Source organism: Mobula birostris, chromosome 6 (assembly GCF_030028105.1).
Source record: "Mobula birostris isolate sMobBir1 chromosome 6, sMobBir1.hap1, whole genome shotgun sequence".
NCBI lineage: Eukaryota > Metazoa > Chordata > Chondrichthyes > Myliobatiformes > Myliobatidae > Mobula > Mobula birostris.
The window spans coordinates 178497867-178525394 of NC_092375.1; the positions used below are offsets into that span (position 1 = coordinate 178497867).

At 43.8% G+C, this 27528-nt stretch overlaps 1 protein-coding gene across 8 annotated transcripts in view; it reads right to left on the reverse strand.

The window, feature by feature from the left end:
• LOC140199612 (activin receptor type-1-like) overlaps positions 1 to 27528 on the reverse strand; it is a 148255-nt gene that overhangs the window by 50452 nt on the left and 70275 nt on the right. For 7 of the 8 annotated variants that reach the window (XR_011886452.1, XM_072261970.1, XM_072261973.1 and 4 more), the window contains 3 exons: positions 22937 to 23200; positions 8695 to 8897; positions 620 to 719 (listed from right to left, as the gene is read on the reverse strand). Coding sequence is in view for 7 of the 8 variants with exons in the window: in XM_072261970.1 (XP_072118071.1) it covers positions 620 to 719; positions 8695 to 8897; positions 22937 to 23200 (567 nt within the window). In the remaining variant the exon portion in view is untranslated. Of the gene's footprint in view, positions 1 to 619; positions 720 to 8694; positions 8898 to 15714; positions 15881 to 16561; positions 16647 to 22936; positions 23201 to 27528 lie in introns of those variants that run through there. The other variant, XM_072261975.1, reaches the window with a different exon arrangement.

The following is a 27528-nucleotide window of genomic DNA, read 5'->3' on the forward strand; positions in this document are numbered from 1 at the left end:
TACACGGGGAAGTTTTTTGGACTAGGACTTTACTTCCTAGAACACAGGGGATTGAGGGGGTTACCTGATACAGATATACAAAGATCATCAGGAGCATAGACAGGGTAGCCCATCATCTTTTTCTCCAGGATAGAGGTGGTAAAACCAGGGCATAGGTTTACGATCAGAGGCGAGAAAGTTAAAAGGCACATCAGGAACAGGTTTTCTCACATAAAGGGTGGTGCGTATTTGGAATGAGCTGTCTGAAATGGGGGTTGAGGTGGGCACATTAGCAACACTTAAAATCCATCCAATAAGTGCATGGATATGAGAGGTTAGAGGGCAATATGTCAAACACAGGCAGATGGGACTAGATCACTGGACAATACAGTCAGCATGGCTGAGCTGGGCTGAAAAACCTGTTTGCACACTGCGATTACAATTCTGACTATAGCCACTGGAACTGAAGTTAACCATTTAACCATTTGTTGAAAAGTACAAAACATCACTGCACTTTTGACTATCAGGAAAGGAAAAACGGATTCTCCAACAGACCTGCTTGTGTCGAATGAAGACCTTCGCATTAATCAATTTCAGATCCCCACACGGGTTAGCGACAGTCACAACAACAGTTACTCACCTACACATTCTACCAGGGTGATCTGCCGAGCCACTGTTCTCTGTATGAAGAAGGGAAGGCCTGATCCACTGCCTGATGTGCAGGAGTGATCCAGCAGATCCTGTGAGAAAGAGAACATCCTACAAAATTAACTGCAATTACTCACTTTCTTGAGGCATGTTACAGGCTGGAAAACCTTTGCTTCTCCTGGGTAAGTATTGCCTCATTATTTCATTTGAACACAAAATTACCGGATTCACCTTCTCCTTAGCTCTAGTCAACTTTTAATGAAGGAAGTAAAATCATTGAAAGCTCCTGGTCCTGCCACACCAGATCATGCATTGTATAGCTTCAAGGGAGAAATGCTACAAGGGAAGTAACTTCCTATTATGAAGAGCAAATGAAATTACTTCTATAGTCCTTGGAGTTTAGAAGAATGAGGATCAATCTTAATGAAAATCAGGATCCTAATGAAGCATTAGTATGTTGATGTTGAGATGTTATCGCAACTGGCTACAAGATAAAGGGACAGTCATCTAATCCTGATGTTTGTAGGAACTTCTCACACAAAGTAGTGAACCTTTAGAATTCTCAACCTTATTGGGTTGTTCCAATGATTTTGGTTTTATATTCTATGTACTCCACTCGTTTTTTGCTGTTTTGCGATTTGTTCTTTTTTTATTCTTTTACACATTGGGTGTTTGATGTTTTTCTTTCAACAGGTTCCATGGGATTTCTGTGTTTTGTGGCTATGGGAAGGCTATGGGAAGACAAATCTCAGGGTTGTGTCACAAACATGATAGAATCTGCAGATGCTGGAAATCCAAGCAACACACATAAAATGCTGGAGGAATTCAGCAGGCCAGGCAGCATCTATGGAAAAGAATAAACATTGACTATTCACTCATTTCAATAGATGCTGCCTGACCAGCTGATTTCCTCCAGTATTTTGTGTGCATGTGTGTGTGTGTGTTGCTCAGGATTGTATATTGCATAGATTCTTTGATATTAAAGGTACTTTGGATCTTTGGGAAAGCTAAATCACTGGGAATATTTGAAAGACTGGTGAATTGAGGACAATAAGGTACTGGCACAGAAGATGAGAGGAGACTTTAGGCAGATCACACATAAATTTGAGGGGAAAATATTGGTCTACTCCTGTTATCTTGCAAACTTGCTCAAAATATCAATCTCTTGGTTTCAAGATATGTGAATTTTCACCTCATAGGTGGCACAGTTTGAATAACATCAACCACACTACCATTAATGAGCTCTTCTCCAGAATTTTATTACTGCAAATTCCCAGCCTTTTTAAGAACAAATGTTACACGTACAATTCAGGAGGTAGTCATACAGTCAAAGAACACTACAACACAGAAACAGGCCCTTTGGTCCATCTAGTCCATACCAAACCATTAATCTACCTAGTCCCATTGACTTGCACCTGGATTGTGGCCCTCCAAACCCCTCCCATCCATTTATATATACAAATTTCTCTTAAATGTTGAAATCAAAACCACATCCACCACACCACACTCTCACCACCCTCCAAGTGAAGCTCCCCCCCCATGTTCCCCTTAAACATTTTACCTTTCAGACTTAACCCATGACCTCTAGTTCTAACCTTACCCAACCTCAGTGAAAAAAGCTTGCTTGCATTTATCATTTTTATAATCCTTCAATTTTGTGTACTTTTACCAAATCTCCCCTCATTCTTCTACGCTCCAGAGAATAACCTCCTAACCAATTCAACCTTTCCCTACAACTCAGGTCCTCAAATCCCAAAATCCTTGCAAATTTTCTCTGCACTCTTTCAATCCTATTGACATCATCTTGTAGGTAGCAGGTGACCAAAACTGCACACAATGCTCCAAATTGGGCCTCACTAATATTTTGGATAACTTCAACATAACATCCCAACTCCTGTACCCAATTCTTTGACTTATGAAAGCCAAGTTCCAAAAGCTTTCTTTATGACCCTATCTACCTGTGACACCACTTGCAAGGAATTATGAATCTGTATTCCCAGATCCTCCTGTTCTACTGCACTCCTCAGTGCCCTACCGTCCCACCCTGGTTTAGCCTTGCAAAATGCAACACCTCAGTAGATAGATTAAATTCTATCTGCCATTTTCAGCCCATTTTTCCAGCTAGTTCAGATTCCACTGCAAACTTTGGTAAGCTTCCTCGCTGTCCTCTACACCCCTAGATCTTGGTGTCATCCACAAATTTGCTAATCCAGTTAACCGCATTATCATTCAGATAGCTGATATAGATGACTAACAACAACGGACTTGGCACCAATCCCTGCGGCATATCATTAGTAAAAGCTTCCATTTAGAGAGACAACCATCTACCACAACTCTCTGGCTTCCCCTGCAAAGCCAATGTCTAATCCAATTTACTACTGCAATGTATGGATCTATTTCTTCTAGAGTAATGACTCCCCTGTAGCACTGCAGAAGAACTGTTATCTACTCACACATATTGATCTCTGTCTACACATGCGCATGTTCTCTCTCTGCTGCTGCAATGTGAATACACCAGTTCAAGCCATCTCCCGTGCACGTGCTTTTATTTAATTAACATGTAGTTGCAAAGACACAACAAATTGGCGACATGTACGAACCTGAATATCAGAGAATAATCGTCAGCTACACTGACGGTGACAGGACGGAACAGCAAGAGGACGGATGAGCACTGCATAGTACACATGAAAGACGCAATTAGCAAATTTAATGTAAAAATAACGTGGCGATGGCTTCAGTCGGGAAAGTTGACAAATTTGATAGTGCTAATGAAGGCTGAGTCGTATATCGAGGGTTGAAACTGTATTGTAACATGAACAAGTTGGAGGAGCAAAATAAAGCCCCCACCCTTCTTAGCTTAATAGGGCCTTGGACGTACAGTCTCTTACACAACTTAGTAACCCCTGAAATGCCAGCAAGATGTACATGAAATTGGTACCAAATTACAAAATCACTTGAGCCCTAAACCACTGATAATAGCTGAGAGGTTTACATTTTAGAAAATGAACCAAAGGATGAAAGCATTTCTGAATATATTGCAGAACTGTGCAAACTTTCCCAGTACTGTGACTTTACAGATGGACTTTCTGATGCATTAAGGGACAGGCTTGCATGTGGTACGCATAGCCAAAGCGCTCAAAAGAGGCTGCTGTCAGAAGGAGACCTATGGGCATCGACTGTTGCGGTATCATTAAAGACCACAGCAAAAGATGCAGCAGAACTACAGAAAGAGCTTAGAATGTGAAATGCACAAAATGTGCAAAAAGCCAAAAATGTTATCAATGGGGCAAATCCTCCCAAGATGCAAATAACTGTTGGTTCAAAGAGTTTGCAGAAAGTGTCACAGACAAGGCAACAGAGAGAGTGTGCAAGTCAGATAAAAAAGCATGACCAAAGAGAAAAACTACATAGCGAAAAGTTTCAAACACAAGACTAAGCAAATACATAAAGTGACCAAATGTGAACCAGAACCAGATAACATAGTATCTGACAAAGGTGAGCTGTCATGCCTAGAACAGCATAGCATTACTGAAGCAGATCACAAGATCAAATGGATCTCAATTGATGTGCCTTGTGTAAAAGTGATAATGGAGCTGGATACAGGGTCAGCTTTGTCTATAATTCAGGAGGCTGACTGCTTCCTAAGATACCATTAGAGAAGACCTCAGTGATGCTAAAGACTTACAAAGGCAAAAAAAAGTGTCTGCCTAAAGCAAACTAAAAGTGAATGTGATGTATGGAGCTTTATGTATTGAAAAGTGGAGGGCCAGCACTTTTGGGATGTGAATGATTGAGGAAAAATCCAACTAGACTGGCACTCAGTGTGACATCAACAGGAAACTGCAGCCCAAATGGTAACACTAACCGGAGACTGGCACAGCTGCTTAATGCTAATGAAGGTATTTGAGAAGGGGATTGGTAAACTCAAAGTCATCAAGGCCAGAACTGAATTGAATGAAGCAGCAACACCAAGATTCCATAAAGTGTATCCAGTGCCTTACGCACTACGTACTAAAGTGGATGCTGAACTGCAGGTCTTGGAAGCATCTGGAATTCTCTCCAAAGCTGAGTGGAGTGATTGGGCCACAACCGTTCTCCTAGTGATCAAAGGGAAGTCCAGAGCCGTTCGCATATGTAGAGATTTGAAAGTGAGCATCAACCCGGTGCTGCATACCGTGTAGTTTCCCCTGCCACAAATGTTCACATCTTTGGCAGGCGGGTAGAGACTTTCAAAGATTGACTTGTCACAAGCCCATCTGCAAATGAAGTAGTCAAGCAGGAAGTTCTTCAAAATCAATACTCACAAAGGACTGTTCCAGTATAATCGTCTCATCTTTGCCATTGCATTAACTCTAGTTATTTGGCAAAGACCAGGTGCTCCAAGGCATCCCAGGAATGTAATGTTACCTTGACGATATCATTGTGACTGGCAAAAATGATGACAACCACCTCCAGAACCTTGGTAAAGTGCTTACCAGGCTGAGTGAGTGTGGTCTGCGCGCAAAGAGAGAAATGTGAGTTTTTCAAGAACAAAATCTCATATTGTGGACACGTCACCAACAAGCATGGCTTACATAGTCACAAGAGAAGACTGAAGCAATGCTATAGGCACCCGAACTGGAAAATGTGTCAGAACTCAGGTCATACTTGGACCTTGTAAACTACTACCACTGGTTTCTCCCAAACATTGCTACAGGGCTGCACCCACTGAATGCACGTTACAGACAGGAGCAAAGTGGGAATGGTCAGAAAGATGTGAAAGAGCATTCGAGGAAATAAAGGGACTAATAACATCAGATGAACTGCTCATCCATTATGATCATTCTCTGCCCATCAGACTGGCATGTGATGCATCCTGTTTTGGCATTGGAGCCGTTTTGTCACACATCATGAAAGATGAATCTGAACGCCCGATTGCATTTGCTCCAAGATCACTGATGAGCACAGAACGCATCTACGCACAGATCGACTGAGAGGCCCTTAGTCTAGAATAGGGAATAAAGAAGTTCCACCACTACCTCTACGGACAAAAGTCTACTCTAGTGACATTTTCAATCCCAGGAAGGGAATTCCAGTGATGATTGCTACTCAGTTACAACATTGGACACTATTCCTTTGAGCTTACTCTTATAACATGGAGTTCAAGGGTACCAAACAACATGGCAATACTGATGATGGCTTGTCCACATCTTCATCTGTTGGCAACTGAAGAAAAGTCTTCATACTGTGATCCAGCAGAAGTGTTCTACGCAGCATTGGTAGACCAGTTGCCGATAACAAATTCAGAAACACAAAGAGAAACAAGGATTGACCCAACATTGTCAAAAGCTCATAATATCACTATGCAAGAATGGCCAGCTCATGTAATCCTATGGTTCCAGAGTTCTCAGTGAGACAAGACCAATTGTCAGGTATGTCAAAGAACGCTGATGTGTGCATCTCGTGTTGTGGCTCCATCTAAACTGCACATCAAAATGTTAGAGAATCTGCATGAAGGACACGTGGGTATGGTCAAGATGAAGAGTCTCGCACAGCGCTACGTGTGATGGAAGGGAATAGATAAACAAATTGAAGACTTGGTCGAAAGCTGTTCAGGATGCCACAAAGTTCAAAATGTACCCTACAGGCACGGTTACACCTGTGGGAGTGACCATCATCACCATGGCAGAGTAAATATTGACTTTGCTGGGCCATTCATGGACTCCAAGCTTCTGATTGCTGTGGATGCTCATGAACCCAACCACGTCAAAGACTGCTTCTACTCGGAGGATTATCTTCACCAGAAATGGCTTACCAGAACAAACTGAGAGCGACAACGGACCACAATACATGTTAGAAGAATTCAGATTGCTCATGGAGAAAAATGGCATCAGACATTTCAAGTCAGCTCCTCACTACCCAGCAACGAATGGGTTAGCTGAAAGGTTTATCCAAACATTCAAGTAGTCCATTAAAGTGATGGACAAGGAGGATATTTCTCTACAGCACAAGGTGGACAACTTCCTTTTTCTGTATCGGAACTCTGTTCATGCGATGACAAATCAAACATCTGCAGTGATATTCATGAGTAGGAATCTGAGATCTCACATAGACCTCCTGAAACCAGATCTACGGAAGGAAGTAAAGACTAAATAGCTCAGCCAGTTACCAAGTGAAGCAGTAAGGAGCTTCAAGATTGGACAGGAAGTCCTAGCGTGTGCTTACCAAGAGAAGTAGAGACCTGGTAGGGTAACTACAAAAACTGGACCAATGATGTACACAGCGTATGTTGGAGGCCATTCATGGAGACATCATATGGTCCAGATACTGGATGCTCAAACGAAGGACACACCCAAGTCAAATGCATCCAACAAGATGGACGCATTACAGCCATCAGACTTACCTCTCAGTGATGATCATGTCACTGACAGCAACGTTACACTGAAAACTGAGAACGTTGTCTTGGACAAGACACATATCAAACCTGATGCCACTCCACGGGTCCAGAGGCACTATCTGTAAAGCAGCAGAGTGCCACCCAAAAGACTGACTTATAGTATATTGAAGCTAGTTATGGGCCGTTATTGTGAAAGCATGGTTAATTGGAATATGGATTATGGAAGGGAAATTGAATATTTTATACAGATAGTTATGTGGTTGCATTAATCTAGAGAGGGAGAACGTGTAATGTATGGATCTATTTCTTTTAGAGCAATGACCCCACCCCCCTTAGCTCTACACAAGGACTGTTGTCTACACATGCATATTGATCTGTTCTCTATGCACGTGCATGTTCTCTCTCGCTGCAATGTAAATATACCAGTTGAACCCATCTCCTGCATGTGTGCTTTTACCTCATCTTGAATGCCAAGCAATTGAACCTTCTTAACCAACCTCCCATGTGAAACCTTGTCAAAGAACTTGCTAATGTCCATGTAGACAACATCCACTGCTTTGCCTTCATCTACTTTCCTAGTAACTTCCTTGAATATAAGATTGGTTAGACATAACCTATCACGCAGAAAGCCATGCTGACTACTCTGACCAGTCCCTGTTTATCCAAATACTCAAGTATCCAGTCCCTTTGAATACCTTCCAGTAACTTACCCACTACTGATGTAAGGCTCACTAGCCTATAATTTCCTGGCATATTTGTACAGCCTTTCTTAAACAACAGAACAACATTAGCTACTCTCCAATCATAGAGCACCTCATCCATGACCAAGCACATTTTAAACATCTCTGATATCCTCTGCAATTTCTGCACTAGTCTCCCACCAAGGGGATACTTTGTCAGGCCTTGGGGAAATATCCACTCTAATTTCCCTCAAGACAGCAAACACCTTCTCCTCTAATCTGCATATGATCCCTGACCTCACTGATGCTTTGCCTCACTTCCAAAGACTCTGTGTCCATCTCCCAAGTACAAATGCTAAAACCCATTTCAGATCTTCCCACCTACTCTTCCAAGAGTTGGAAGAAACACTCCCCGAACAGATTAGAGTTAAACTCAATCAGCTCCATCATGGGCACTAGCCTCCTCAGCATCCAGGACACCTTCAAAGGGTGATGATGCCTCAAAAGGTGGCATCCATCATTAAGGACCTCCACCACCCAGGACATGTCCTCTTCTCACTGCTAACATCAGGAAGGAGGTACAGAAGCCTGAAGGCACACAACAATTCAGGAACAGCTTCTTCCCCTCTGCCTTCAGATTTCTGAATGGACATTTTGTACCCATGAAAAACTACCTCACTACTTTTTTGGACGACTTATTTAATACTCAAGTACCTACTTAATAATTTACTTAATTAAATACTTACTGTATTTCACAGTTTTTATTATGTATTGCAATGTACTTCTGCTGCATAACAAATTTCATGGCATATGCCAATGATATTAAACCCAATTCTGATTCTAATATCACTTTCTCCTGCTCAAGTGTATATGTAGAGGTCTAAACAAGTGACAATGATTTCTAAATCTGGCCACTTTTCAATTAAACTGATATCAAGACTTAACAAAATGTAATAGCATTTTTGACCAGAGAGAGTGAAGCAAACAAAATAACAGATTTAAAATCCTTACAGCTAGCGTGCTGTCGCCAACATTTGAGGCAATCAGTCCATCGATGGCACCATACTCAGCTTCTCGAGCATTCAGCCTTTGCATTTGATTTTGATGGAGCTTCCGCAATATTATCACTGTCACCATGGTGATGACAATTAGCACAATTACTGGAGCAACAATAACAATTGTCAGAGTTCTTGCACTGTAGCCCATTGGTGCTTCTGTAAGGGAAGAGGAGAAATAAATTGGTGCACTAATTAAGCAACTACGAGATAAAAATAATCTTGTAGAGTGCTGATATTTTCCCTATGCATTGACCTCATACAAAACCATATTATTCAATATTCATACCATTCTCAGTTGATTCAGCAGAATAAAGTCAGTGCAAATACAAGTTCTTTCTGAATTAATCTATGTCAATTGAGGGCGCCATTAAGAAACTGTTTATGATTCTTTGCTGCTTCATTCATGGTGGCAGACCATGAATAATCTTATCCCTATTTAGTATCCAGCATCTCCACAGAATTCTGTACATGAGAGCATGCCAAAGGCTGAATCAAACTGGAGAGTGATGTGCGCATTTCAGTATTCAGTCAGGATTTACAGATAAATTACTCCAGTAAAGACCAAACAATGCCAGCAATAACGTCTTATTTGGAAAGCAAATCACTGATAAAAATACAAAGCTGAAAAGGTTCCTACTTAATTCAGCTATCCAAGTTGCAGAATAATATTAACTTCACTTTTTAAATTTTGTTTTCATTCTAGAGATACACCTTGACAACAGACCCTTCCAGCCCAATAAGCTTATGCTGCTCAATTGCACCCACGTGACCAGTTAACCAACCAGTACGTCTTTGGAAAGTGTGAGGAATCTGGTGCACTCAGCGAAACTCACATGGTCACAGGTGAATGTACAAACTACCTACAGGCAGCAGTAGAATTGAACTAGGGTCACTGGCACTGTAGTAGCGTTATTCTAACTGCTACACTACCATGAGATTGTTTGCCCAATGCTCCATTAATAAAGACTCAATAACCCAATACCTGGGAAGTTTGGTGTGGATGTCAGGTATTATTCTATGGAGGAGACAAAACAAATTGAATCAATACTTTCAGTAGCTGAGAAAGAGAAGTGATCTCATTGAAGTGCACAAAATTCTTAAGGCGGGGGCAAGTGATGTCTCCTCTGCATGGGGTATCTAGAACCTAGACTTGCAGTGTCAAAAGTACAGGTGTTTCTCATTCAGGACTATGATGAATTTTTCTTATTTTTTGCATAGATCATAGCCAATCCTTTCAAGTTCTCTTTACAATAGAATTGTAGATTCTCAACTGTTAAGTATATTCAAGAAAGAGATTTTAGATATTGAGAGCCAAAGGACACAAAGTTAATACAGGAAAATAGCATGGAGGTAAATTACCTTACTGACCGGCAGAGGAAGAACAAGGCCCAGTACCCTATCCTGTTCTTCTATACTGGAGTCTCTGGAACTTTATTGAAGTCCAATCTCGTTTACAAAATACACTATCAAATGCAGCAGTTTACATTTCTATTAAAACAGGTTTTGCAGATCCCCATGTTGAAACAGTAAAATTATTAAATATATTCAACTCAGCAATGACAAAAATTACCAATTGAGCTTCAGAAAGGAAATACCACCAGAAATATTTGTTTAACGCATGTTGGTAGCCTTTCAAATGATATTTTATTATGCAGCTTGTCACTTCAAAGTCTAGGTGGTGAGTAAAGTTGCAAATTTTTTTTTATCATAGATGCATGATGTGGTAGAGATATGATTGCTTCATGCCCTGAATAGTTTCCTACACTACCAGAATGATTGCATCTCCAAAATCACTTCATCAACTGCAGAATGCTTTGAAAGACCTAGAAAGCCACATGAACAGAAGTCTCATTTTAGATTGTCTTCTCATCCGAAGCTTCCAAATGGTTTGCTCAATTTTCTATATCAGAAATACTTTTCTGAAAATGCCTCCACACATGCCTGAATCTAGATGAGCTACAGTCAATAATTTTTTTTGAAAGTTTCTGATGATGTGACCAAAAGGGCCGATGAGGCTAGGGCAGTATACTTGATTTATATAAATGCAAGTAAGGTCTTTGACAAGGTTCCACATGGTAGGCTGATCTAGAAGGTTAGATTGCATAGAATCAAAGGAATGCGGGCTAATTAAACATTTTGCTTGATGGCAGGAGGCAGAGTGTAATGGTGGAAGGAAGCCCTTGGTCTAGATGTCCGGTGATGATAGAGCTCAGGGGATGGTGCTCCTGCTCATTGTTGTTTGTCATCAGCAACCACAATTTAAAAAAAGGGTGTACAAGGCATAGTTAGTGAATTTGCAGCTGATAGTCATAGTCATACTTTAGTGATCCCAGGGGGAAATTGGTTTTTGTTACAGTTGCACCATAAATAATAAATAGTAATAGAACCATAAATAGTTAAATAGTAATATGTAAATTATGCCAGTAAATTATGAAATAAGTCAGGACCAGCCTATCGGCACAGGGTGTCTGACCCTCCAAGGGAGGAGTTGTAAAGTTTGATGGCCACAGGCAGGAATGACTTCCTATGACACTCTGTGCTGCATCTTGGAGGAATGAGTCTCTGGCTGAATGTACTCCTGTGCCCACCCAGTACATTATGTAGTGGATGGGAGACATTGACCAAGATGGCATACAACTTAGACAGCATCCTCTTTTCAGACACCACCGTGAGAGAGTCCAGTTCCATCCCCACAACATCACTGGCCTTATGGATGAGTTTGTTGATTCTGTTGGTGTCTGTTACCCTCAGCCTGCTGCCCTAGCACACAACAGCAAACATGATAACACTGGCCACCACAGATTCGTAGAACATCCTCAGCATCGTCCGGCAGATGTTAAAGGACTTCAGTCTCCTCAGGAAATAAAGACGGCTCTGACCCTTCTTGTAGACAGCCTCAGTGTTCTTTGACCAGTCCAGTTTATTGTCAATTTGTATCCCCAGGTATTTGTAATCCTCCACCATGTCCACACTGACCCCCTGGATGGAAACAGGGGTCACCGGTACCTTAGCTCTCCTCAGGTCTACCACCAGCTCCTTAGTCTTTTTCACATTAAGCTGCAGATAATTCTGCTCACACCATGTGACAAAGTTTCCTACAGTAGCCCTGTACTCAACCTCATCTCTCTTGCTGAGGCATCCAACTATGGCAGAGTCATCAGAAAACTTCTAAAGATGACAATTAAAAATAATCAAAATAATAAGCATACTGATTGAGAAATCATAACCAGACAATAACTACTGAGAGCGATCTTGACATGCAATCTCAGAAATCAGAACAACTTGAATTCGAGATGCCACAAAATTAGGTGTACAGGACAAGTGTACAAGAAAAACATTTTACCTACCTGCATCCAAATTTGCCTGCCAAATATACAAAACAAGCTTACATACTTCAATCTGGGGAAAGAAATGGTCTGTGTATGTACGAGTACAACAATAAAGAGAACCAATGAAGTTGTCAATGGAAATATATCATTGCAATATTGATTCATTGCCAGAGAAATCTAGATTTCCGGTGTTTTTAAATAAAAGGCAGACTCATGGACAATTCCATTTCTCCTTGAATGGTTTTGTTATCCATCCATCTCTGAGAAACCAGTCAAAAGCCTGATGAAGGTCTTTGACTGCAGCCTAAAAGATGTGGTTGTCATCCAGAAGACCACCAAAGATTTAGTAGTCTAGTTTACCAGTGTGGACAAGTCAGGCTTATCTGACAAGTCCAAAGCCTGGATCTACCAGCATGGCATCCTCCCCCGAATCCTCTAGCCAATGCTGATATACAAGGTAGTCATGTCAAAAGTTGAGATTCTTGAAAGATAGATCGGTGGCTACCTTTGAAGATGGTTGGGCCTCCCATGTGGCCTTAGCAGCATTGCTGTCTACAGGAAGAGGAATAAACTGCAGCTTCCCTTCAGCAGCCTGAATGAGAAGATTATGGTTTTCCATACAAGTGAATTGCTGCCATACAGGGACTCCAGCGATCCCAAAGCCTCGTCAGCAGGGACCGTGGTTCAGACAGCAGGAAACAGAAGGCCCAGGACACAGTGGAGATGACTGAGTTACATCTGAGGCACAGGGATGTCTGGTCAAGCAGAACTAGGCAGCTTCCCTTCAATCTGCATCAACAGAGTCCAGGGCAGAGACAGATGCAAACTGGTCCAGGAAGAGATGTGAGCCACTGCTGAGGAAGTACGTACCACCAGGATGGTAGGAATGGGGCAGCAGGGAGCTTGGACAGGGTGGAAGGGTGCACTGAAGCAAAGGATTTCATGGCTCAACATTTGGCAGGCAAAACCCCAGTACATCAAGTTCACGATCCAGGCTGTGTACGACATCCTGCCTAGTCCAGCGAATCTTTTTGTTTGGGGCAAAAGTGAGGCACCATCATGTCCCCTCTGCCTTGGCAGAGGGATCCTGGAACACAGCCTCAGCCGCTGCCCAAAAGCTCTGGGAGAAGACATCATGACCAGGTGCTGAAGGTTGTGGCAGAAAGCATCTCCTCAGACATTAACAACAGTAAGCATCTCCACCAACCCAGAAAGCCTTCGTCAAAGCTGGAGACCAACCACAGCCCAGATCATCAGAAGGTTTACTCACCAGTGTCTGACTGGCAACCAAAAGTCAATCTTGGCGAGCAATTAAAGTTCCCTGACTTCATCGTATCTTCAACCCTGAGGCCTGACATGGTCATTCAGGTGGTCGTGGTAGAACTGACAGTTCCTTGGGAAGATCGACTGAGGAGGCATTTGAGCACAAGGTGGCCAAATACCAGGAGCTGGCAGAACAGTGTCAGGAACAGGGATTGGAGGGCACTTTATGAGCTTAAAGAGGTGAGGTATCGAGGTTTTGCTGGCTGCTTGCTCTGCAGAACCTACTTTCTCCTTGGCATTACAGAGGCAGCAAAGTGAAACATAGAAACATAGAAAATAGGTGCAGTAGGCCATTCGGCCCTTCAAGCCTGCTCCGCCATTCAGTATGATCATGGCTGATCATCCAACTCAGAACCCTGTACCAGCCTTCCCTCCATACCCCAATCCCTTAAGCCAGAAGGGCCATATCTAACTCCCTCTTAAATATAGCCAATGAACTGGCCTCAACTGTTTCCTGTGGCAGAGAATTCCACAGATTCACCACTCTCTGTGTGAAGAAGTTTTTCCTAATCTCAGTCCTAAAAGGCTTCCCCTTTATCCTCAAACTGTGACCCCTCGTTCTGGACTTCCCCAACATCGGGAACAATCTTCCTGCATCTAGCCTGTCCAATCCCTTTAGGATTTTATATGTTTCAATAAGATGCCCCCTCAATCTTCTAAATTCCAACGAGTATAAACCTAGTTCATCCAGTCTTTCATCATATGAAAGTCTTGCCGTCCCAGGAATCAATCTGGTGAACCTTCTTTATACTCTCTCTATGGCAAGGATGTCTTTCCTCAGATTCCTCAAGAGCCATTAGGATCATCACAGAGACTGTTGAGCAAGCCTCCAGGTGGCTATGGATCAATGTTGCTGGGACACAAGCTGGGACCTGATCAACCCTGGCTGGGTCACCGGCAGAGGTTGTCTGATGTTGAAAGAGCCGACGACCCACAGGTTACTTCACTGATGTTGTGTTCCAGCGCAACCCAGGATGTATCTCAGCATTACTGTGCAAGGGTGACTCCTCTCTGACCCTTTATTAGGGAGAGAAACAGCTTTGATATGTCACATTGTCAGGTGAATGATCAGTTTTTGTTGTCTGCAAATCATGGTCTTGAATGTTTTGCTATTGCTTGGTGGGAGGGGAGTGCTGATTTTTTTTTGCTGAAGTTAGTAGGGGGAGGGGGAGGGTCATTGCTGCTGCTTGTGGGTGTGGAGGGGCTTTGGGGATTTAATGTTTTTGTTTTCACTGATTCTTTGGAGCACTTCTATTTTCCTGGATGTCTGTGGAGAACAAGAATTTCAGGCTGTATATTATATACACACTCGCTGATATCAACTGGAACTATTGAAACTACTGTCTGTCTCAGGGCTGGGTGTCTACACCCACGCCAACACCTGACCCTGTTGCTTCTTCTCTGTCACCCGTCCCACACCCATCTCATAGCAGTTCTCCCTTTCTGTTCACAACATCCTTCACTCCCACCAGATTTACAAACTGGCTCTCTGCTCCACACTCCAAATACAGTACTGTGTAAAGTGTGAGGCACACAAGCTATATACAAGGGATGATTGATAAGTTCATGGCCTAAGGTAGAAGGAGTCAATCTTAGAAAACCTAGCACATTTATTTTTCCTACATTTACACACTTGGTCCAGCAGTCGTGGAGCATACAGATCCCTTCTTTGTAGAAGTCGGCGTCTTAGACCTTCAGAAGTGGTGATTGATAAGTTTGTGGCCTACGGTAGAAGGAGATGAGTTACTAACTTCTAACTTCCTGCATTTTCTCTCAGAGTTGAACTGCACATGCATGTAACAAGAGCTGTATCACTCATCTCCTTCTACCTAAGGCTACAGACTTATCAATCACCCCTGCTGTGGACCACTTGGAGGTCCAAGACGCTCTCATTACATACCCATGCAGTTCAACTCTTCCAGTGATAATGCAGAAAGTTTGAAGTTAATAACTTATCTCTTTCTACCTTAGGCCACGAACTTATCAATCGCCCCTTTTATATGTGCCTAAGCCTTTTGTACAGTACTATATCTTGTTCTCTAGTTGGATTTGAGAAATTGTTGATTTCATAAGCATTACAAAGATGAAAGCCCTTAAATGTAAACACATAATCATTGCTACCAATTGATCCCCCTCTCCCTTTAGCCAGCTTGTGCATAATACCCCAAGTTAAAGTTTTCTTAAACCACCTGTGGCTAAAAAATATTATCCACATTTTCCACCTGTGGACTTTTATAGTTCCCATGCTCTGCTCACCAGACTTTTATCCACTGTAAAGATCACTTTATCCATTTCACTGCTGTCCAGATGTTATTACCTACCAAGTTCTTCCCATGTGTTTCCAGGCTCTGAGTTACGTTCGCCACTGTCTCCACAATCATTTTGTTTTTTGAAATTTCTTCAAGGACGTAGTCTTCAACATCCACAACCTAGTGTTCCTCCCTCAGATTCAGTTAAATTATCATTTGAAGTTCCCCTTTAAGTGTTCTAATAAAAATAGTTAATTGTCAAAAAGGTGACAATGCAAGTGCACATCTGTAAAGAATGTCAGATATAAGTAGCTTGATCAAATTCAAGTTTAATTCAAGGTCAAATCCAAATCTAATTGTCATTCAACCCTACACAGCTAAATGAACAGTGTACCTCCAGGACTAAAGTGCAAAAAAACAGTACCCATCAGTGACATACAGCATAAAGCACAAACAATTGCTTCAGCTGAAAAAGCAGTCACAAAAAAATAATATAACCCAAGTTCCTGAGTGGCATGGCCTGTAGATTGACGGTGCACGGAATGCTATCCTGAAGCCACGTTTCTGGAAGAACAAGCACGTAGCAGTATCTCATCATGCACTAGTGCAGCCAAAGACAGATGCAATCCAGCTTGTGTTCCACTGAGCGAACACTGGAGGGCAGCAGTGACAACAGCAACAACAGCAGCCAGCCAGCCAGCCCCCAACCCAGCACAGGCTTCAGTACAGCCACTAGGGCTACACCTCTGTTCTCTCCCTTACCGGCTTCAGCATCGCCTCCGTCAAGCTGCTGCAACAGGTGACGCAGTGGCATGAGGGCCTGGTCCACACAACAACAACATTCCCACACTGTCAATCTTACCAATAAACCAGTGAACCACGGTTGCCATATTCTACATTACCCACGTCCAACAAGCACCTTATGATCAGAAGAAAAATATCCAAGACAATCATTTGCACTGTTTGTTGAACTGCACATCGCCTCTGATGTCCTCTTTCCCGAATGCTGTTGCAGGTGACGATACAGTACACAACAAGACCAGCTCCGCCACTATCCAGCAATTCATTGGTGGGATAGACCTGCAGTACTTGATATCCAGCAGCATCTTGTGATTGTAAATAAAAAGACATAAAGGACGAACAATCACACCATTGGTTGGACCCGGAGAGACCGCTGCAACCGAGTATGCCGCCATCTTACCAGAAGATTGATGCAAATGCTGAGACTCAGAGGCAACAAGCATTTAGGACTCAGGTATAGTCGCATGGCTTGAATCTGAGATTTATTAATTAGGTAATGTTAGATTTATTATTTGTCACATGCACATGGAAACTTACAAGCTGTTTGCGTTGTGACAAAAGAACCAGTTATCAGAAGATTGATGCCGATAAGAGGACAATGGGGGAACATGCAAGGTGCTAATAAGACAGAGACGAGAGAGATTACTGAAAGGAGACAAGGTTCCGAGTATTGTCAGAGACCGGTGGCTTTGAACCCTGAACTGTTTGAAGTCTGATGGACAGGCGATACCCCAGCAGGGCGATAAAAAGGGACAGGTTCGCTAAGGCAACAGACACACGACACCACGAGGTAACAAGACCCTGGAAGCGGTGTGCCCCCCCCCCACAAGTTGGTGGGAGTTTTTGGAGGTCTGACCGCGGGACCAGCCATAGACGCACAGGGTGGAAAGATACGGTCGGGCGGGAACCTGGTGTGTGTGTCCGCCCTTGCCTGGGTGCCAGGTTCACCGCAGAAGAACGATTGTATCTGGAACGGAGAGGTCACAGTCGGTGACCTCAGAAGTCATTACAAGGGGCTCGCCCGAAAGCTAACTGCGAGGAATATCGAAGGTCTGTTTGGAATCCGATTTGCATATTCATTCGTTTTCTCTCTCTCTCTCCTCCCCGCCCAACGGCACAACAGCGATTACTGCGAACTGAACTGAACTAAATTGAACTGAACAGTGCGTCACTTGAAACTGATCATTTACCCCTAGGTTGCGATAGAGCTTGATTGATGCTATTATCCTAGTTCTGTGTAAATGTGTGTTTTATCATTGCTAAACTGTTGCATTTATATCCTTTTGATTAGAGTACTGTGTTGCCTATTTCTTTAATAAAACTTTCTTAGTTCCAGTAATCCAAATTCCAACTGAGTGGTCCATTTCTGCTGGTTTAGCAACCCAGTTACAGGGTACATAACATAAGTGGGGGCTCGTCCGGGATTTTGAACGCTAAATTTGGGACGGGGTAAATTGATTGGGTTAAAATTCCCGAAAGAAGGAAAAGGCAAACAGCAGAAATGGAGATTGAGGAATTTCTAAAGGCGCCGACCTTGGAGGCATTAGAGGATGTCAGGAAAGTGGAATTGGCAGCTGTGGCCAAACGGTTGAATCTTGTTAAGGGGAAGTCGACAATGAGGAGAGAGGAGATACACAGAGCTATCGTAGAGCACTATGTATCTAAAGGTGTGTTTCCCCAAGGGGAGCTGGAGGTGATATCTATTGGAACACCGGTGGAGACGCAGTACAGGTGCAGCTTGAAAAACTGAGACTCGAGCACGAGTTCCGGGTAAGACAGCTAGAACACGAAGAGAAGCAGTTAGAACGGCAAGAAAGAGGGAGGCAATGGGAGCGAGAAGAGAAAGAAAGGGAGTTGGAGCGAGAAGAGAGGCAGTTGGAGCGAGAAGAGAAACAGAGGGAAAGGGAATTCGAGCTGGAGAGGTTAAAGATAAGGGCAGAGCAGGGGCCCATGCCGAACCAAGGTGGAGGGTTCAGGGCGACCCAGGAGGTTAGGCTGGTTCCCCCATTTGACGATACCGATGTGGATCGGTACTTTCTCCATTTCGAAAAAGTTGCTGCAAGTCAGGACTGGCCGAGGGATAAGTGGGCTGTTTTGCTTCAGAGCGTACTTAAAGGAAAAGCCCAACAAGCTTACTCGGCTTTGTCCGCGGAAGATGCCCAGAGGTATGAGGTGGTGAAAGAGGCCATCCTCAGGATTTATGAGTTGGTCCCGGAGGCATACCGGCAGAGGTTCCGAAATGCGAGTAAGCAGTGGGACCACACGTATTTAGAGTTTGCCCGTGAGATGCAGACATATTGTGAGCGTTGGTGCGCCTCGAAGGGGGTAGATGGGGGATTATGACAGACTGCTACAGCTGATCCTGATTAAGGTTGTGCCCCTGATGGTATGAGACCCTACCTAGATGAGAGAGAGGCAGACACTTAAGCCGCAACTGCTAAGTTAGCGGATGAGTATGCGTTGACACATAAAATGAAGTTTGCCCCGAGTAAAGGCTACCAGAAGGGTAGTCGGGACGGCGGGGAGAGTCCGCCAGAAAAGTCAGAAAGTAAGCTGGGGACTAGTGAAAAGGATAAGGTAGACTGGGAGCAGTCTGGTAGGAAGTCTCCTGGGGTCGTACGCTATAATTGTGGGAAAGCCGGTCACTTTGTGTCCAGATGCTTTGCCCCAAAGAAGGAGACGGGAAAAGGCAAAACGGCGGTTCCGACTGGCTGTATTGAGTTGGTAAACAAACCACTGGGGAAGGAGAGGTCTGATGAAGTTCAGGAAGGGCGCGAGAGGTTTATCTCGGCCAGATTGGTGTCGGTGAAGGAGGGGTTAAACCCAGTTCCAGTACGGATCTGGAGAGACACTGGAGCGTGTCAGTCATTAATATTAAAGAGTGTGTTAGAGTTTAGTTCAGAGGCCCAGACTGGGGAGGTCAGGGTCAAAGGCATTGGCAAGGGACTGAAGCAGTGCCTTTGCACCAGATACACCTACAAAGTGACTTGGTCTCTGGACCGGTCAGGATAGGGGTGAGGCTCGAACTACCGATGAAAGGCATGGAGATCTTGCTCGGTAATGACCTCACCGGCGGGGAAGTGTATTCAGCAGTAAAACTGACAGATCAGCCTGCCAGCATTGAGGGCCCGCCCATGGACTCACAGGTTCATCCCGGTTGCGCAGTGACTCAGCGTATGTCCAGAAAGGCTGCCGAAGTAAATTTAGCTGAGACGTTTCTACCAGCCTTATACCAGGGGGAGGTAGAAAGTGAAAAGAAGGAGCGTAGTGAAACAGGAGAAAGTGAGGGAGTTGAGGCAGACTTAGCATTAGCCAGGAAGGACTCTGAGCGAGACGAGGAGCTGATGGTTTCGGCAGAGGCAGCTCTCTCTGAAGCAGAATTAAAAAGGGAGCCAGTAGGCTATTGTGTGGAGGAGGGAGTGCTGAGGAAGAAAGGGAGACCAAGTACCGTGCCCACAGATGAGGAATGGGAGATGGTACCACAAATTTATGGGGATGAGATTCTTAACCTGGCCCACAAGATACCCCACGGTGGACATTTTGGGGCGAGGGAAACAGTCGGCGGAATCATGAAAGAGTCTTACTGGCTGCACAGGAGGAAGGATGTTATTGACTATTGCAGACGTGAGTTAACATCGTTAGAGGCTATTAACATGTTAAAAGTCCACCACAATCAGAAAACAGATCTAGCTGGTGATATCATGAAAATTAATGAGGCTAGGGTGCCACCTGATAAGGGGAAAACCCATTTTGAAAAGATGTGTAGTGCTGACCAGATGGGAGAACTCTATTGTGTTGACCGACTTTGCTGATGAGTTCTCTCCCTTAACCCCCGAACAAAGGGGGCCATTGATAAAGCTAATTAACCGGCACGCAGATGTATGTCCCGAGGCGATGCAGAGGTACGGTGCATAATGTTGTGGTCACCTCAGACCAGCCTAGTGAGCAATACCCTATAGAATGATTAATTCAGTGACAAACGGGCTAAAGAGCACAGAAGTGTATATTGGCGATATAGTGGTCTGGAGTGACACGTGGGAGGAGCACATTATGGCGGTAGAGGAGCTGTTTACATGGCTGTTTGAAGCCAGCCTGACAGTGAACCTCGCAAAAAGTGAGTTCGGCCACGCGAAGGTCACTTATCTGGGATTTGTGGTAGGACAGGGGCAGCTGGCTCCGATACAAGCTAAGGTGTGGGCTATCTCTGAAGTCCCCACCCCGAAAGACAAGAGAGCCCTGAGAAGGTTCTTGGAGATGGTGGGGTACTATCGGAAGTTTTGCAGAGAGAAAAAAAAACAACTTTGCGGATAGTACCCACCCTCTTACTAAGCCCTTGCCAAAGAATGCTAAGTTGGTATGGGACAACCCTTGTTATCTGTGTCCGGGGCGAAATCCACTGAGAAGTTACACTGATCACAAATCATTAGTGTTTTCGGCCACTATGAAGTTTCCTAAGTTGGAGTCTGGTCTTAGAGGATTATTACAATAACACATATAAAAGGAACGGAAAATGTGATTGCTAACTGTCTGTCAGGTGTTGACAACTTAAAATTCTCCGTATTAGCCAAATAGCTGATGAACATGTATATTTGTGTGTATCTAAGAATGTATTCCTGCCTATTATTTTTACCCCGGTAAAAATCCTTTGAAGGGTAGGGATGTGACAAAAGAACCAGTTATCAGAAGATTGATGCTGATAAGAGGACAATGGGGGAACATGCAAGGTGCTAATAAGAGAGAGACGAGAGAGATTACCGAAAGGAGACACGGTTCCGAGTATTGTCAGAGACCGGTGGCTTTGAACCCTGAACTGTTTGAAGTCTGATGGACAGGCGATACCCCAGCAGGGTGATAAAAAGGGACAGGTTCGCTAAGGCAACAGACACATGACACCACGAAGTAACGAGACTCTGGAAACGGTGTGCTCCCCCCCACAAGTTGGTGGGAGTTTTTGGAGGTCTGACCGCGGGACCAGCCATAGACGCACAGGGTGGAAAGATACGGTCGGGCAGGAACCTGGTGTGTGTGTCCGCCCTCGCCTGAGTGCCGGGTTCACCGCAGAAGAACGATCGTATCTGGAATGGAGGGGTCACAGTCGGTGACCTCAGAAGTCATTACAAAGGGCTCGCCCAAAAGCTAACTGCAAGGAATATCGAAGGTCTGTTTGGAATCCGATTTGCATATTCATTCGTTCTCTCTCTCTCTCCTCCCCACCCAACGGCACAACAGCGATTACTGCGAACTGAACTGAACTAAATTGAACTGAACTTTGCGTAACTTGAAACTGATCATTTACCCCTAGACTGCGATAGAGCTTGATTGATCCTATTATCCTAGTTCTGTGTACATATGTGTTTTATCATTGCTAAACTGTTGCATCTATATCCTTTTGATTAGAGTACTGTGTTGCCTATTTCTTTAATAAAGCTTTCTTAGTTCCAGTAATCCAGACTCCAACTGAGTGGTCCATTTCTGCTGATTTGGCAACCCAGTTACAGGGTACATAACAGCGTCAAACACGATCAGAGAGGGCTGTGCGGAGCAGCCTGCAAGAGTCACCACACTCTGCTGCCAACACAGCTTGCCCACAGCTCACTAACCCTCACCGTGCTTCTTTGGTATGTGGGAAGTAACCAGAGCACCCGGAGAAAAGCCACAAGGTCACGAGAAGAACATACAAACTCCTTACAAGCAGTGGCTGCAATTGTATCCAGAATGGTGATAACTGGCATTATACAGTGTTGCACTAACTGTTACAGTACTGTGTCAGCCTAGGCATTTGCTCACTACCATAGCACAGACACAAATATGGAAACAGAAAATGATCCACAGAACTAATAGGAATAACTTCTCTGAGCATCATTCCTCTGCAGTAGTGACCAACAGCCAGACAATGGATGAAGTTTAACTCTAACCATATCTAACAGAACCTATAGTGGTTGTCTATACAAGACAAACTGATAAAAAGAATAGAGTGAAGAACATTCTGCTCTCACTTAAAACTTTTAATTTCCAGCTACTCTGCTAAGCATCATAATACAAAATAATATTACCGCCATTTTTGGATGTAAATAGGGTTTAATTAATATAATTATAGCTTAAAAACAAAATAAGGCAGACAAGACTAGAGTCACAGAGCAGGATTGGCCGAATTGAACATTAGTCCAAAGGATAGCAAACATGGATATATATGAACATAATATGCAATTTAAAAAAATAACGGTATTCCACGTTTTGCTAATGTAAGCTGTTGAAACTTGGAGAAATAATAAATCATCTTAACTTGGCATAGTCTGCAAATAGCACAGAAGTACATCTTTTAAGGCCAGTTAATTTAAGACAATGCATTTGAGCTGCAACTATACCTTGCAGATATACATCCCTGGCACAGCTGAGTGCAGATTAGGAATTGGCGCATTGGAACACAAGTAAATGACGACAAGTAGGAACTAAGTTTTTTGAATATGCAGCAAGGTTCCATATAATGTTTTACCTTTTGATGGCAGTTGAGCTGTGATGTTCATATTACACAAATAGCCCTGGCAACACACAACTGTTTGATCTGCTGATGGTGGAGTTTTGCACGTCAGCTTACTCTGCTCATAGACTTCGAAGCAACCTTTTTGATAAACAGGGTACCCATCATTTATGCTCAGTGAAGCAAAGCACTGTTGTCCAACGCACTGGTCTTCTCCTCCGCAGGACATCCCTTCACACACACATTTATAGTGACTGGTCTTCAGCTTCGACTTCTTATCTACAAAATAAAAGTTGACAAGTTGAGCTAACAGCAGATTTCAAACCTGTGGTCAAGTAAGACTGCAGCAGAATTTACAGTTACTGTAATCCAAGAATAGAAATGCAAGATTTATGGAAAGTAAATTTTCCCCACTCGGTGTTTGCTTGTTTCACTAGAATGCCAAAGAACCACATTATAAAAAATTAAGTGCTAGTAGGCTTTACATTTTGGGTGAAAATAACAGAATTAGCACATTAACCCACTTCTAGATATCATTAACTATCTATCAAGGTATGTTTTAACACCTTTAAATGAATTCAAAAAAATGACTCATTCTTAATGGATTTTAATTTTATTTTATTTATTGAGATACAGTTTGGAAAAGGCCCTTCTGGCTCTTCGAGCTGGGCCACCCAGCAATCCCCTGATTTAACCATGGGACAATTTACAATGACCAATTAACCTACTAACTTGTAGGTCTTTAGACTGTGGGTGGAAACCGATGTGGTCACGGGGTGAACGTACAAACTCCTTACAGGTAGAAGCAGGAATTGAACCCCGGATGCCTATACCATAAAGCATTGTGCCAACCACTATAGTACCATGCCATCCTTTTGACCAACTTTTCATGCTGCAACTTTGTTTAAGAGTGAAACAGAAGATCAGCTAACTAGTTTCAGTGTTTAACAGCCGGAAGTCAGATATATTGTAGCTGAAATAAAGCTTTCTTCAGTCTGACCGATACACTGCCTTTGTCCCAAGCTCAATGCCCATCCCATTGCATTTGTACAATTCTATTTATCTGGGAGTGCTGTAGCAACATACACATTACCTACAAGATGATAGATAGTTATTCAAGCTGCACATCCAGAGCTTTGAAAACAAAAAATTTTGTCAGGTTCTGCAGAGTGGCATTAGGGAAAGAAATATTTAAATTAGCAACACACATAAAAGTTGCTGGTGAATGCAGCAGGCCAGGCAGCATCTCTAGGAAGAGGTGCAGTCGACGTTTCAGGCCGAGACCCTTCGTCAGGACTAACTGAAGGAAGAGTGAGTAAGGGATTTGAAAGTGGGAGGGGGAGGGGGAGATCCAAAATGATAGGAGAAGACAGGAGGGGGAAAGGATGGAGCCAAGAGCTGGACAGGTGATAGGCAAAAGGGATACGAGAGGATCATGGGACAGGAGGTCCGGGAAGAAAGACAGGGGGGGGGGGACCCAGAGGATGGGCAAGGGGTATATTCAGAGGGACAGAGGGAGAAAAAGGGGAGTGAGAGAAAGAACGTGTGTATAAAAATAAGTAACAGATGGGGTACGAGGGGGAGGTGGGGCATTAGTGGAAGTTAGAGATGTCAATGTTCATGCCATCAGGCTGGAGGCTACCCAGACAGAATATAATGTGTTGTTCCTCCAACCTGAGTGTGACTTCATCTTTACAGTAGAGGAGGCCGTGGATAGACATATCAGGATGGGAATGGGATGTGGAATTAAAATGTGTGGCCACTGGGAGATCCTGCTTTCTCTGGCGGACAAAGCGTAGATGTTCAGCAAAGCAGTCTCCCAGTCTGCGTCGGGTCTCACCAATATATAAAAGGCCACATCGGGAGCACCAGACGCAGTATATCACCCCAGTCGACTCACAGGTGAAGCGTTGCCTCACCTGGAAGGACTGTTTGGGGCCCTGAATGGTGGTAAGGGAGGAAGTGTAAGGGCATGTGTAGCACTTGTTCCACTTACAAGGATAAGTGCCAGAAGGGAGATCAGTGGGGAGGGATGGGGGGGACGAATGGACAAGGGAGTTGCATAGGGAGTGATCCCTGCAGAATGCAGAGAGGGGGAGGGGGGAGGGAAAGATGTGCTTAAATTAGCACCTGCTTCCTCTCAGGTGCTTGAAAGATACCTGTGTGGTAATTTGAAGGACAGGAGAGTTATCCTTGGCCAACATTTATCCCTCAAATAAATAATGTAAAACTGATAATCACCATCCAACCATTCAAAAGTCCTGCTCTAGCATCAAGCTCACCCATAGGATTGTAAAATTCATTTCCACTTAGTGTAACGCTGTTCCCACATTCCTTTCACACTCAGTGGGCCCCCATTCCTTTCCTCTCACCTGATCTACAAGAAAGGTAAATTAAAAGATTGAAATAACATTTTTTTTTAAAATCCAATAATTCGGAAAATCTACCAGTCTACCAAAGTCCCATGCATGCCACATTATCAGAGGTTTGCTGTGTTACAGAAACAAATTATTTGGTCATTAGGTTCAGGGTGGTAACTTGCTGTGTTTCACACTTAACGTACTAGCAACACTTTAAAAAATAATTCATTGGGTATAACCTGCGTTAGAATGCTCAGAATGAATACACTAGATTAATACAAATTCAAGATTTCCACTTCTAAATTTTACAATGTTCACCCTCCTGAATAATGGACTTGAGACAGAGTTCTATGAAGCTGCTGCAAACAAAGATTTTAAATTGTCGACAACAGTGGAAAAAATTTAAAAGGTAACCAAGCTATATTCTAAAAAAAAATCTATGGATTAACATTTTTCCTTCCACAGTTCGATCAAGGCACGACAGCGGAGGCACGTGGATGTCAGCGAGTTAGACTGGCGGGAAGAATTTAAAAAGAAGACAGCATTATAGAGTGGGCACGAGAGGAGAGGAAGTCAGAGTAGAAGGGCTTTGGCTCAACGGGGCTTCGGTGATAATGGGTCAAGGCAAGGCAAGGCAAGTTATTTGTGAAGAATAGAAACAGGAAGTATGTCTGTGATGTATGCCGGTGTTCTGTACTGGGTGTCGGATGTGGGATGTCTGGGAGACTCCCAGCCTACCGGACGGCCACATCTGCGCCAGGTTGTCAAGCTGCAGCTCCTTAGGGAATGGTTTTGAATGGAGATGCAGCTCGATGACCTTCATATGGTCAGGGAAAGTGAGGGAATGATAGAGAGGAGCTATAGGCAAGTAGTCATACTGGGGCCTCGGGAGACAGTTAAGTGGCTAACAGTCAGAAGAGGAATGCGTAAGAATCAGATACTAGAGAGTACCTCTGTGGCTGTCCCCCTTAACAATAAGTACTCCAGTTTGAGTACTGCTTTGGGGGGGGGGGCAGCCTACCTGGGGGAAGCAACAGTGGTCGCACCTCTGGCACCTCTGGCCCTGAGGCTCAGAAGGGTAGGGAAAGAAAGAGGATGGCAGCAGTGATAGGGGACTCTATAGTTAGGGTATCAGACAGGCGATTCTGTGGACACAGGAAAGAAACACAGATGGTAGTTTGCCTCCCAGGTGCCATGGTCCGGGATATTTCTGATCGCATCCACGATATCCTGAAGTGGGAAGGTGAACAGCCAGAGGCTGTGGTACATATTGGTACCAATGTCATAGGTAAGAAAAGAGAGGAGGTCCTGAAAACAGTCCACAGGGAGTTAGGAAAGAAGCTAAGCTGCAGGACCATAAGGGTAGTAATCTCAGGATTACTGCCTGTGCAACGCAATAGTGAGTATAGGAACAGAGTGAGGTGGGGTATAAATGTGCGTCTGAGGGATTAGAGCAAGGGCAGGGAATCAGATTTCTGGATCATTGGGACCATTTTTGGGGCAGGCGTGACCTGTACAATAAGGATGTGTTGCACTTGAATCAGAAAAGGATCAATATCATGGCAGGAAGGTTTGCTAAGGCTACTGGAGAGTTTAAACTAGAATTGCTGGGGGGTGGGAACTGAACTAAAGAGACGGAGGAAGGAGCGGTTGGCTCACAAATAGAGGAGGCTTGTAGGCAGTGTGAGAGGGACGATAGGCAGGTGATAGAGAAGGGATACGCTTATACTGATGGTTTCAGATGTGTCTATTTTAATGCAAGGAGTATCAAAACAAAGCGGATGAGCTTAGAGCGTGGATCAGTACTTGGAGCTATGATGTTGTAGCCATTACAGAGACGTGGATGGCTCGGGGGCCGGAATGGTTACTTCAAGTACCGGGCTTTAGGTGTTTCAGAAAGGACAGGGAGGGAGGCAAAAGAGGTGGGGTCATGGCACTGCTGATCAGAGATAGTGCCACGGCTGCAGAAAAGGAGGAAGTCATGGAAGGATTGTCTATTGAGTCTCTGTGGGTGGAAGTTAGAAATAGGAACGGGTCAATAACTCTACTGGTATTTTTTTTAAATATAGACCACCCAATAGTAACAGGGACATCAAGGAGCAGATAGGGAGACAGATTCTGGAACGGTGCAATAATAGCAGGGTTGCTGTGATGGGAGATTTTAATTTCCCCAATATTGATTGGCATCTCCCTACAGCAAGGGCTTTAGATGGGGTGGAATTTGTTATTGTGTCAAGAAACCTTCCT